Genomic DNA, 12,008 nt, shown 5'->3' with positions numbered 1-12,008 from the left:
ACAATTGTCCTGGACTGCTTTTCTCATTTTCAAACTTGGTTCATAGGAACGTGTTTGAGAAGATAACATCGGGCTCATACTTTGCTTCACAAGTAAATAAAAGTGCCAGCTGTGGACAACATGATGTCAACGTTTTTACATAACCGACTATATTCCGGTGATCGGGGCGTTCGAGATAGAACGTAAACAAACCATTACACCAGTGAAAGTGAAAAAAATATTGCATTGTCATCATACTTTGTTTCTAAAAAGTAAAAAATGTTAGTCATTCGTACAAGTCTAAAGGAGCTGTAGTTTCGTCGCACGCAAAGTTCAGTCTGTAATTGTGTAAATTCAGTGTCTGCCTGGAACACTATTTACCATGTCTGGAGATTTGTTTAAGGTTCAGTTTGTTAGATTTAAGACATCCTTCTTATACATTCCCGACAAATGGATCAAAAAATTAAAAGACATCAGGAAGTTAGATCATGTAAGTAGTTGTTTTGTTGTCCTCAGAACTTTTAACCTTTTAATTGAAAAATCTTTGCTCCTGCAATTTTTATATTATGAATTAATTACATGTTACTCCTCCTTTTGGTGTATGTTGCCTTGAACTTCTTCTATCTGAAACTCCTCACGTTGCCAGGAATCAACCATAAAGGTGGTTTATGATACAACCAAGTCAGCGTTTTTCACTTTGCAGCAGACAGTTTCTCAGCATGACAATGTTGTGGGAATCAATGCAACAGTTGCTTCTAATCTCGGGTTAAAGGAAGGAGATGTCATTTCTCTCGTCATCTGCAGCAATCCTCCACATCTTCATCGGGTTGAAATGTCGCCCCTTTCATTCGATGACTTGGAAATGATCGTAAGTTTTAAGACAAATGACCATTAAAGTATGTGCAGTAAATAAGTTGATAGATCATATTCCTTTTTTAGGAAATGAGCAGTGGCTTATTACAATCTACACTTTTAAATCAAGTTCGTGTTGTGTGGAGAGGCCAACTTCTTACTGCTTGGATCAGTAGTTCGGTTCCAATCGTCCTCCATGTTGGTAAGTTGTGTAGGTGGAGTTGTAAATTTGAGTTTCTTTGTTTCTGTTTTAATTTTTTTTCCTCTATCACAGGCAGCATGGATCCTGATGTTGTTGTTGGGCATTTAGAACAGATGACTGAAGTTGTCATAGGTGATCCAATTAGCAGCAATGTAACATCCCTTGCTAATAATTATCTTGAGAGGGGGAATATGATTAATGACATTGCCAGCTCTGGCTTAAACTTTGCTAGCTCTGTTATTAAATCAATTAAAAGGCCATCAAATTCTGAGGATGAAAAGCCTTTAGAGTGTAAACTAAGTACTGAAAAAAAGCAGTATATCTTCAGAGTGCATCCCCTTGGTTGTGATCAATCTCAGTTTGGACCCTTAGATGCCTTTATTCCTGATTCCTCTATGATGAACATTTTTAAAGTTGGAAAGACAAACCCTGAATCAATTTTTTGTCAAATTAAAAAAATACAGTATTTAACAGATGCAAATGCTAAAACTAATAAATTAGCTGAAGAGGGAGAGAAAGAAAATTGTGAACAGAGGACAACTGAAGATTTATCAACTTACGTTCGTTTGAGGAGTGTTACTGCCTTAGAAGAGGCTAAAGACAAATACTACTCCACTGATATGAGGTGCATTTACTTATCCAACAATTTGAGAAACATCCTTAGTCTTGAGATAGGCTCCCGAGTAATTCTCTCTGATTTCAATCTGAAACCACTAGGAGGCAGCTTTGAACGAATTGATATCTTCCCATTTTATGTGAGTAATTTTCTTTCATGTATTCCTATTATTGTTCAAAGTTTTCTGATCTTTTTAATACTTAATTAACTTAATTTACAGGGTTTAAAATGTTCTGAGCTTGATAAAAGCTTAATCAAATATATTGAAAAGGTCAGGGGAGGCCTTCTCCTGTGCAACAATATGTTACTCACAATCCCTACTGAGAATGGCTATGTAGATGTGGAATTACGTTTTGTGCCAACATCACTATCATACTATCTTGTTCTCCCTGGTCAGTTAGACACAAAGAAAATTCGAACAAGACTGGAAAAGCGTTCTGACAAGAAATTGAGTTTACCACATGGTAAACCCTTCATTACCAAGAATGGAACAGAAGATCTTTATTTAAAGTAAAAGTTGGAATTGAGGCAGTTATTAAGTGAGTTTGATTTCTAGAAACTTATGTACCATTTGTATTTGATTTCACAGTCACTTTCTTACCAATATCAATGAGGTTTTGATGACCCTCAATTTAACACTGGGTCTTGAAGGTGGTATGAAAGATCAGCCATTAGTCCGCATCAAAAACAATCTTCTGATTTTAGGTATGATTTTTTAATCTTTACAAAAAGACTAATATTTTTTTTCCTTCAAGCTGTGTTCATGCATAATCTGAGTACAATTATTCACAGGGAAGAGCGGTGCTGGAAAAACCAGTACTGCAAGTCTTATTTGCAGTATACTGCAAGGCTTTCCACATCATGTTCATAATGCAATTATTAAGTGCCGTCCGCTCAAAGGTTTTATTTCTATTCTGTTTCTTTTTTTAAATTAAAACATTATGACACATCCTTAGTTTTATATAGGTTGGGTTTTATTTCTGCAGGAAAGACTGTTGAATCACTGGTCAAACATATAGTTAGTTTCATCGATGATTGTGTGTATCATCAACCATCAATTCTTATACTAGATGATTTAGAATGCATTGCTGGGGTTCCAGAGGATCAGGATCAGAACAGCCAAGCTTCATCATACTTCAAAAGGTTGGTGTGTACGATTAATATTTTTCTTTCCTTTCTAAAAAGAAAAAAAAATAACACCTAGACAAACTTATTTCATTTTTTCCAATTATTAATGCTTGTAGGGTCGGCAGAATGCTTATTCAGCTCCTAAGCTGCCTTCAATCTAGTCACTCGGTTGCAATAATTGCCACAGCTCCTGCAGTATCATCAATTTCTCCATCAGTACTGCCTCCAAGAGGTGTCCACTTCTTTAACACTCGCCTTGAATTACCAGAACTGACAAAGGTATGCAGATAATAAAACTACTTTTAAAAGGCTATTAAGACCAACTTTGGTTTGTCTGTCTACATAGATTGAAATATCTTTTTTGTAGAGTGACAGACAAGGCGTTTTAGAAAAGCTTATTCATAAGAAGTTATCAAATAAAGAAGTTAGAGAATTGAGATGTCTAGATAATATAGAAGACTATGCCAAAAAAACAGAAGGTTACTGTTGTCAGGATTTAGCAGATTTAGTCGATAAAGCCACTCTTTCAGCATGTATGAGGCAAGGTAATGTTCACATTAGGTTTGTGAGATTATATCGTGGAATGTTTAATTTTTATTAATACATTTTTCAGTGCTTTCCAGTAAAGTACCAGTTTTGGAGAGCTGTGATATGCTTCAAGCTGTGTCTGAAAGTACTCCTATGCTTTTGCGAGGGGTAAGCTTACACAAAGATTCTTCGTTAGGCTGGGATGATATTGGTGGACTAGTAGAGGTCAAAAATGAATTAAAAGAAGTGTTTGAATGGCCTGTTATGGTAATTATAAAACACTAATCTTTAAAAATCCTTAAAAATCCTATGGCATTACTTAATTTTCTGTGTTCAATATGTTTCCAGTATCCAGAACTTTTTCAAAATTCACCTCTTAGGCAACAATCTGGTTTATTGCTTTATGGTGCCCCAGGTACAGGCAAGACTATGCTAGCTGCCGCAGTGGCAAGTGAGTGTGGCCTTAACTTCATCAGTGTCAAAGTGAGATATTACATATTTAATTTTTACTATGAGCACCAATCCATTTTTCTTTAAATCAACTGTAATTATTTTCAAATTTTAGGGACCAGAACTGCTGTCTAAATATATTGGAGCCAGTGAGGAAGCTGTTCGTAACATATTTTTTAAGTAAGTTGATTTGTTACAAACTGAAAAAAAAAAATTATTTTGGGCATGTTATCCAAAATGAAGCTTAAATAATTAAATTTGCTGTTTTTTGTTGTAAATTACAGGGCTCAAAGTGCTAAGCCCTGTGTTTTATTCTTTGATGAATTTGATAGCCTTGCCCCACGGTATGTCTGACCTAGATACAAATTTAATCCGTCAATCATTCCATCCTGCTTACATGGAAAAAAGTGCTATAATGTTTTATTTTATATTTTTTCTGTAGGAGGGGTCATGACAATACAGGTGTTACTGACCGTGTTGTGAATCAACTGTTAACACAATTAGATGGAGTTGAAAGTCTTACTGGTGTTTGGGTTCTGGCTGCAACTAGTCGACCAGATCTTTTAGATCCAGCTCTTCTGAGACCAGGGCGTCTTGATCGTTCTGTTCTTTGCCCTTTGCCTGATAAGGTTTTTCCACATTTTCAATTTTTAATAATTTTCCTAGTTTCATTTATCAAAATAGTGAAGTCGAGTCAGCAATCTACTTTTTATCTACATATTTCTCCTTCTATTACAGGAGGATCGATTAGCTATCTTGATGGCTTTGAGTAGGAAAATGAATTTAGATGATGATGTAGATTTCACTGATATAGCTACTCAAACTGAAGGCTTTACTGGAGCTGACCTGCAATCTATTCTGTACACTGCTCAACTCAGTGCTGTTGAAGAACAACAATCAGAAATGCAGGGTACAGCTGCCTTTTCTCAAGGTACAGTTATTCCTCTATTCCTCAACTCTTTGGTAGTTAGGGATGGAAATACCATGCTGAATTGAAATGGTTTAGTAAATGTAACATCCTATCCTAACTTCGTTTTACTCTTTCCCTTTTAGAAGAAAAACATACTCCTGATAGAAACACGGTCAGTTTCCATTTTATTTAGGAATATGCTTAGTGCTCCAATAGAAATTGATACTTTACTGCTTTATCAACTTACAGGTCCTTCTTAAAGTAACCAAGTTCCAGTTGGATTCGGCATGTAAGAGTACAAGGCCTTCTCTCACTATTCAAGAGCGAATGAAGTACCAAAATATGTAAGTAGCTGTAATTGGGTAAATTGCTTTCTCCCTTCCTATGGACTTTTACAGTATTATGCTGGACTAAACACAACAATGTTTCTCTTTTTCATGGAATTTTAGCTACAAAAAGTTTAGAGCTGGGCGCGAAGATAACAAGTCCAACATTTTAGAAGGTCCTCCACGAGCCACACTTGCTTGATTTTAAGTTATCTATTTTGTCACCCTCCCCCCCTCCCCTCCCTTTCCCTTCCCCCCTTTTTTCAACAGCAAAACGATTGTTGTGATTCGTAAACTTCACCAATCAAACACAGTATAATTTTAAGCCAGCAATATGACGTAAATACACATCGGGGATATGGTGTCCACAGCATTTAACATTCTTGTTAAATGTGGGTACTTTTTGAGGAAAAGGGTTCAATATTGTATATTTTTGTTACAATCTTTTTTAATTTTTACGAAAATAAAATATATTTGTTTCAGAGAAATTTCGTAAAACCTAAGTCTTTAAAACATACAACTTCAGTTTTGAACACTTGAACATCAATAACATGTTAATACTTTCAATCTTTTAGAATTAACAAAACCATTAAGGAAATAAAATAATGTACATGATGTAAGGCAGCCAACAAAAGTTTATGAGTACACTATTAAAGGAAAGAAAGTTGTCATTCATCACTACAAGACTTTGTGGGGAAACGTCCGGACGGTTCGCTGGTTCCCTCATTGGGAGGTCCTATCAAAAAACTTGACTATATTTTTTTAATATGTTCCAGGTAAAACATTGTAAATTTTCAAGTTGAGTGCCGAGCAATGTCAATGTTGAATAGCAGGTCCAGCATGACAACACTACATTTGATTCAAAATCAAAACAATTTCCATCAATCGTTTTTGTATTTTTCAAGTTTAGAGTGGTGTAGGCAGCCATATTTATCGCTCACCACCCACCTAGGAGCTCGGACATTCTACTCGTAGTTTCTCTGCGCCCTGCGCTGGTGAGTGCTCCCACAATGTGCGCACTCAAGCAATAGTTAGATTTCAAAATTTTGAAAAAAAATGTTGAAAAAATGATATTTTAATAAACACTTGAAGTAGGGACATTCCAAAGAGGGGACCTCCCAACATTTCCCAGGAAAAATTCAAACTCAAAGCTTAAGTTATAATTAAAAATAGGTTTGATTTATTTAAACTTTAAAAATTTCATGGAGTTATAGACATCTTCTATTGGGAATGGACAGCTGTAAAGATTTCAGAATCAACTGGATTTTCCAATCATTGGTCTGATGAGAAGAGTATTCAAGAAAAAATCACTTCTAATATTACAAGCACAGACTACACTTCAACATTGGTAACTCCTAGTTTATTTAACTTTGCTGTTGCTAAAATTAAAGAGGTGTATGATATTATTTTACTTCTATCATTGAAAGATCAGTATGTCTGGTTAGTCCACAAAGCATTTTTTTTTTGTGGAGCAATACTATAAAGTGTTACACACTAAAAAAAATACCAAGGCACTGTAAACAATATTTAGTGACTTCTATGAGCAACAGCAGATTGTAATACAGCATTATCTATTTCTTTGGCACCAATGCAGGAGACTTTATGTCTCCTGACCAATGATTACTTAACAGAGCTGTGCTGTGAACAAGCTTATGCTGGATTTAGTCTCTTACTGAAACTAGAGCGATCAGGGGCCTGTCCTCCCTACCTAAGCTTTCTTCAAGTTTCTCGGTAGTGTTTCTACCCCTCTCGCACCACTGGTCTTCAAAAGAGAGATGGGTGTAGAAAACCCCCAAAACTCGTGTAGACAAAGCCTGTCTGAAGCCAACTCTATTCATTTTCAGATTGAACTTGTTCAGTTTAACAGCATGATTAGAGGGGTCGCATTTTTCAGCAAGCATGGCCATTAACAGGTCTTATTAGACCGAGCATGTTAAGTCAATGAGAGGTCTCTAATTGCAGTATAAATGTGATCAAAGCTATTTAAGGAGACATAAAGGAACCATTCTGGACTGGCTAAAGGGATCTCTCTATTGACTGAAAAATGTATTGGCTCATTTGGGCAAGTTCATTTGAACACTCTCACTAGTTAAAGACAACACCAATAATAACAGAGCAATAAAAATAAATGCAAGCTAGGTTCGATTTGCTGTAGTCATTACAGCATGTTAAGTACATAGACAACTCTTGACGTATACACAGAAATGCAATATACAGTCCAAATTCATTATTGTCAGTCAGATTCCATGGAATCTTTTCATTCATTAAATTATCATAAAATTAATGCTTTCGGCACATTTTAGAAGTATAATCACATTCCCTGATCATCAGGAAACTTAAAATCACACTAGCTTTTGCTGACAAACGAAAGTTCAGCAAGGACGGTATAGGCGTCCGACTTTGGATACTGTTATCTGGCTTTTGCCTTTTCTTTCTTGGATGATACCGATACCAAAGACATAGGAGTGATGTGGGCAGGCTTTAATTTCCTGTGTCAACCGTTAATTAAGATTAAAATTTGATGTTAGATTGAATTAGATCTAGAAATGTACTGTTAAGATTACTTACGAATATTCTGAATTGGGAGCACCGATCACCATGACATCACTGCCTTTCACTCGCATCCGCCACATACTATTGTGGTAACCTCTAGCATCCAGGTCCCATATCCTGAAACACTGTGCAAACATGGTGGCAACATTGAAAGTAAACTTGTGTAAAATTATTTACATAAACTTAGAAAATGAAAATGGTATTTACTAACCTTAGCTACTTGGAGCCATGTGGCAAAGTCTTTAGGGGATTCCATTTTAATATATAATACATAAACTTCTCCCTGCCCATGAATTGAAACAGAGGTGAGTGTTAGAAACTTGTGAAATAAGATACACAAATAATGTGTCAATGATTGAAATTTACCTTTCTCTCAGGGATAAAGTTTTCATCACACGGATCTTTATTGTGGTCTAAAGGAATAGAACGCTTCAGGTCTCTCCAGATCAGACGCTCATAATTGACTTTTTTTACACTGTAAAAGAGAAGGATCAAAAGTAAAGATGTGAACTGGAAAATAAATGATGAGTTTGCATAATCTTTATTGAAATACCTGTCTATATTTTTGAGCTCAACATAGCTTTGAGTGTTGAATGAATGCTGCTTAAAGTAGACTTCTTGGAAATAAGAGTTCATATTGAGACCAGAAGATCCAAAGTGGTACGTTCGAGAAACATCAGGTACTATGCACTCACGTCCTTTCCTTACTTCTGGCATTCTCATCCACATATCCCAGTCCCACATCTGTGCAAAACATGGTGCAAAATGAGTATTAAAGCTGCAATTTTAATCCCATTCTCAACTAGAATTTAGCTTTAGGAACGTACCTTTTCTGGTGTGGGCCAGTTGGGCTCTAGCTCCTCTTTGTAGAGAGACCGCTTCAAAACCCACCCAAGGCCTGGCATGGTTTCTATTCTATATAAACGAGTTGGATCATCACTAGTATGCTCATATCCTTGATCATTCCATGCTGATATACAGTACAAAGATGGGTCTTCATCTAATAACCGAAGGGTTTGGCTGAAATAGCTGTAGATGATGAATTTAAAGAAAACACATCATTAGATTTGTGAAGTGTAAGAGAACAAACTGGCTTGTCTGTCTGTGCAAAATTCCAAAAACAAAGTTTCATAACACTAGTTCGAAAAAAAATTCTGGACACAATTTGGCATGCAGAACTTCTAGAAACATTACAAACCTGAAGAAATCAGGAGAAACGTCTAAATCCTCCTCAACAATAATGACATGTTGGGCTGACGGGAACAAGTTGAAAGTGGCTGTGAGTGCTGCCTTGTAGTGTTGAGAGATTCGAGCATTCTTTGTCCCAATGGGCGTGTGCTGAACCCCTCGAAGTCCAAACAGCTGGGTGACTTCCATGGGTTCAGAGAAGTAGCCATCAATAAAAACAGTGATCATGTCAGGCTGGGCCCCTCTCGCTGACAGCAATGAGCGCAACATTCTGTACAGGTAATGAGGCCTGTTGCTGGCAATGATGGCGACAGGGACATTTTTCACCTGATTATTTGGAATCTGGAGAGAAACAGATATAGGAGAACCATATTAAAATTTTTCCCGCAAATTATGCTCATCCCACTTAAATTTTGTTCTATAGTATATAGTAGCTACTTACAGGCTCTGGCTTAAACATAACTGGAGCAGGGTCCTGACAGCTGCAAACGCTGCCGTACCCTTCGATGTGGTTGCAGAACTCTTTCCGCCGCCGGTTCTCCTCGGTCTCAGGCCAGCTGCATTCACTCTCTAGACAAAGGGAAACACAATTAACAACATCAGGTTTCCACATCAGCCGGGTCGCGCACGAGCAGTTCTTTGCTAAAAATTTAAACGTACATGCACCATTTTTTCTGATTTTGCATTAGTTTGTCTTCTTTTCTTTCACTCTTCCTGGGTTCCCCTCCCTGATTTTGCTTTGATTTAACTCTTTTAAGAAACTGATGTCCCCGTCGGTAGGGCCTGGCACTCACCTTCGGCGGAGACGAGCGGGACCTCGACCTGCAGGGAGACGGGCGCGCCCCAGGCCTTGAACTCCTTGCTGGCGCTGTGCGCCTCGCCCAGCAGCCGGCCGCCCGTGGGGCCGCCCGGGCCGGCGCCCTTCTGCGTCACCATGGCCCACATGCCCCTCCAGTTGATGCTGGTGGCGTGCGCAGACCCCAGCCGGCGCAGCAGGTCACGGGCGGGCGCCTTGAGCTGGAACGAGCCCTCGTCCTTGATGGCGAAGATGACGATCCGGCCGGCCGACACCATGTTGAGGAAGAGCACCATGGCGTCGTCCTCGTGCGGCGAGTACGTGTCGAAGACGCGCACGGCCATGACGCTGCCGCTCGCCTGGTGCAGCACCACGACGTGCACGCCGCGGCCGCGGTGAGGCTCCGCGTCCTCCATGATGGTGGCGCCGTCCACCGACACGGACACCTTGGTCTGGCTCGAGACCACCTCGATGACGAGCGACTTGACGGCGTTCTCCTGGAGGCGCAGGCCGCGGACGTGCCGCACCTCGCCGCCGACCAGCTCGGCCGAGTCGGCCGTGTGCAGCGCCTCCTCCTGCAGGCGCCGGCTCGTGTCCAGGATGAACATGATGTTGATGCCGATGGTGAAGAGCAGCACCACGACGAGCAGCACCTGGAACACCTTGGTGAGCGCGCGCCTCCGGCCGAGCGGGAGGCCGACGAGCGCGCCCAGGGGGCGGCCCGGGGGCGCGGCGCGGTCCAGCAGCAGCATGACGGGCTGGTGCGGGCCGGGGGCCAGCCCGGGGGCGGGGTAGGGGGCGGGCAGGCGGTGGGCCGCTGGGGCGCGCCTCGCTGCCCGGTCGCCGCACGACACCCGGCACAAGAGCATCCTATGGCACACGCAGCACGCGCCTGCTCCACCTCATGGCGCTCCTGGGCTCGGCTGCAACAAGAGGGAGGCCGGTCAAATCATTATTAGCTGTATAGCTAAAAGCAATAGCCAATTGGGGGATAACTAATAATTTAGCAAGCTGGCTAACTTTTTTATTGTGACATTTTTTTTTCGCTAGATAGCGAAATTTTTTGCGGCATCAATTTTTAGCTGGATAGCCAACTTTTTTGCGACATGGCTCAATTTCTAGCTACATAGAAAAATAATAAGTTATCCCTTACTTAGCTATTGATTAGCTACATACATATCTCATCTTTCTTTGAAATTTCGTTCGTGTGACGCCGGAGTCCTGCGGCGGGCACTACTCACAGCTGCGGGACGCTCTCCCCGCGCACCTAGCGGACCCCATCACCGGTGCGAGCGTGGACTGGCGCGCCGGGCCGCATCGCCGGCCTGGAACAAAAAGAATTGACGTTGAGAATCGAGCATACAATTTAGTTTTACGACGTCTCAAGTGTGAAGAAAGTCTCTGGTGCTTGCTGCTCCCCGCCCGAGCGCGGGAGAGGCCGGCCGGGTGTAACCAGCTCGGCGCAAATTCTCTCGCAACTGATTTATAGACTCTCCGCCGTATAACCCTGGTTCTAAAACTAAATCGCGCAAACCCCACTCCCCCTCTCCCCCCAGCCCAGCGTAGCGGGCCAAGAGACTGTAGTACATCACGTCGTAAACTACCAGCAGGTGAACGCATTATACGCGTTTTTTTAGCAGCGCCTCCCAGATGCGATGCGCCATAAGTCTCCAATCTCGAGGAGCAGTGGTCTTCACCTGCACCTCGCCCCGCCCCCTCTCCTTCCTTGGACATTACCGCTTGTCCTGATTAGTCCCCCCCCTCCCCTCTCGGGGTCATTTCCTCTGCCGATGGAGGGAAGTACATACAGCCCCGCGGTGCGCTGATTGGAAGCACCCCCCCCCCTCCTCCTCCGTGAAACCTCAGCAGTTCGATGCGGCTCGAGCAGGCACTGAAGGGTTTCTATCAGGCCTTCTGCAGATCGGCTCCCCCTCCACTCCCCCCAGTCCTGCATAGGGCCGTCGTTGAAAATGTTTCCATGGGCAAAGAGGGGGGAGGGGGGGGGGCGGAGCTTTCACCGCGCGGTAGCAGTCAGATAGCGGCCGGGTAGCGACCACACCCAGATAAAAGCGGGGAGCGGTACGGCGGAACGTGGCAGCCCGCCGGGTAGCAACTAGGAATTTTAATTTTCCCAAAACGTATTTTCGCGGTCAATTTTTGATTTTTTTTAAAAATTAATTTATTCTTGAGATGAGAACGATGAGAAACTTGTTTCTTTTTTCCCCAATTTTTCTGGGAATATTTCAATTTGATTTTTTTTCTGGAAACGTCTTGAGTTATAATCCAGAAAAAAAATCGGTCTTCAGAAGCAGCCGAGGTGAGGCTGAAAGGCGAGTCCTGTAATAAGAAGGCCGAGGCGGCTGAAACTGCAGCGGAGCAGGTCCCCCTACCCCACCCCTTTCCGTATCCTCCCTGCACCAGCAGCATGGGTGCGCATAATTTATTCTCTCCTCTAAAAAAATAAATCTTCTTCTTCTCAG

The 12,008-nt window shown here is 41.4% G+C and overlaps 2 protein-coding genes across 7 annotated transcripts in view; one reads left to right on the top strand and one right to left on the bottom strand.

The window, feature by feature from the left end:
* Nucleotides 1-131: 131 nt before the first annotated feature.
* On the top strand, nucleotides 132-5,479 carry LOC113208627 (peroxisome biogenesis factor 1). Its single transcript, XM_026425709.2, has 19 exons — nucleotides 132-469; nucleotides 626-847; nucleotides 919-1,033; nucleotides 1,106-1,788; nucleotides 1,870-2,159; nucleotides 2,239-2,354; nucleotides 2,442-2,549; nucleotides 2,636-2,792; nucleotides 2,894-3,056; nucleotides 3,145-3,322; nucleotides 3,391-3,572; nucleotides 3,654-3,788; nucleotides 3,871-3,935; nucleotides 4,040-4,099; nucleotides 4,198-4,384; nucleotides 4,494-4,686; nucleotides 4,809-4,837; nucleotides 4,915-5,009; nucleotides 5,115-5,479. The coding sequence occupies exons 1-19, from the start codon at nucleotides 362-364 to the stop codon at nucleotides 5,191-5,193; spliced, it is 3,165 nt and encodes a 1,054-aa protein (XP_026281494.2). The 5' UTR covers nucleotides 132-361; the 3' UTR covers nucleotides 5,194-5,479.
* A 664-nt stretch (nucleotides 5,480-6,143) lies between these two features.
* The window catches only part of LOC113208628 (protein O-linked-mannose beta-1,2-N-acetylglucosaminyltransferase 1), a 175,963-nt gene continuing 170,098 nt past the window's right edge, over nucleotides 6,144-12,008 (bottom strand). For 5 of the 6 annotated variants that reach the window (XM_052268637.1, XM_052268641.1, XM_052268636.1 and 2 more), the window contains 10 exons: nucleotides 10,770-10,853; nucleotides 9,527-10,451; nucleotides 9,175-9,302; nucleotides 8,743-9,074; nucleotides 8,372-8,573; nucleotides 8,098-8,288; nucleotides 7,911-8,019; nucleotides 7,756-7,827; nucleotides 7,560-7,669; nucleotides 6,144-7,480 (listed from right to left, as the gene is read on the bottom strand). In XM_052268637.1, the coding sequence (XP_052124597.1) occupies nucleotides 7,402-7,480; nucleotides 7,560-7,669; nucleotides 7,756-7,827; nucleotides 7,911-8,019; nucleotides 8,098-8,288; nucleotides 8,372-8,573; nucleotides 8,743-9,074; nucleotides 9,175-9,302; nucleotides 9,527-10,397 (2,094 nt within the window). In that variant the 5' untranslated portion in view covers nucleotides 10,398-10,451; nucleotides 10,770-10,853 and the 3' untranslated portion in view covers nucleotides 6,144-7,401. Of the gene's footprint in view, nucleotides 7,481-7,559; nucleotides 7,670-7,755; nucleotides 7,828-7,910; nucleotides 8,020-8,097; nucleotides 8,289-8,371; nucleotides 8,574-8,742; nucleotides 9,075-9,174; nucleotides 9,303-9,526; nucleotides 10,452-10,704; nucleotides 10,854-12,008 lie in introns of all 6 variants that reach the window. The other variant, XM_052268640.1, reaches the window with a different exon arrangement.

This window comes from Frankliniella occidentalis, unplaced genomic scaffold (assembly GCF_000697945.3).
Source record: "Frankliniella occidentalis isolate FOCC.00 unplaced genomic scaffold, Focc_3.1 Scaffold73, whole genome shotgun sequence".
Classification (NCBI taxonomy): domain Eukaryota; kingdom Metazoa; phylum Arthropoda; class Insecta; order Thysanoptera; family Thripidae; genus Frankliniella; species Frankliniella occidentalis.
This window is presented reverse-complemented; position numbering and strand designations above follow the sequence as displayed.

Bases quoted from the DNA above. Each gene is read 5' to 3' on its own strand.
- LOC113208627 (XM_026425709.2), top strand. From the start codon at position 362: ATGTCTGGAGATTTGTTTAAGGTTCAGTTTGTTAGATTTAAGACATCC. The intron at 1,034-1,105 runs GTAAGTTGTGTA...CCTCTATCACAG, and splicing joins TCCAATCGTCCTCCATGTTG to GCAGCATGGATCCTGATGTT. The intron at 2,355-2,441 runs GTATGATTTTTT...AATTATTCACAG, and splicing joins AAACAATCTTCTGATTTTAG to GGAAGAGCGGTGCTGGAAAA.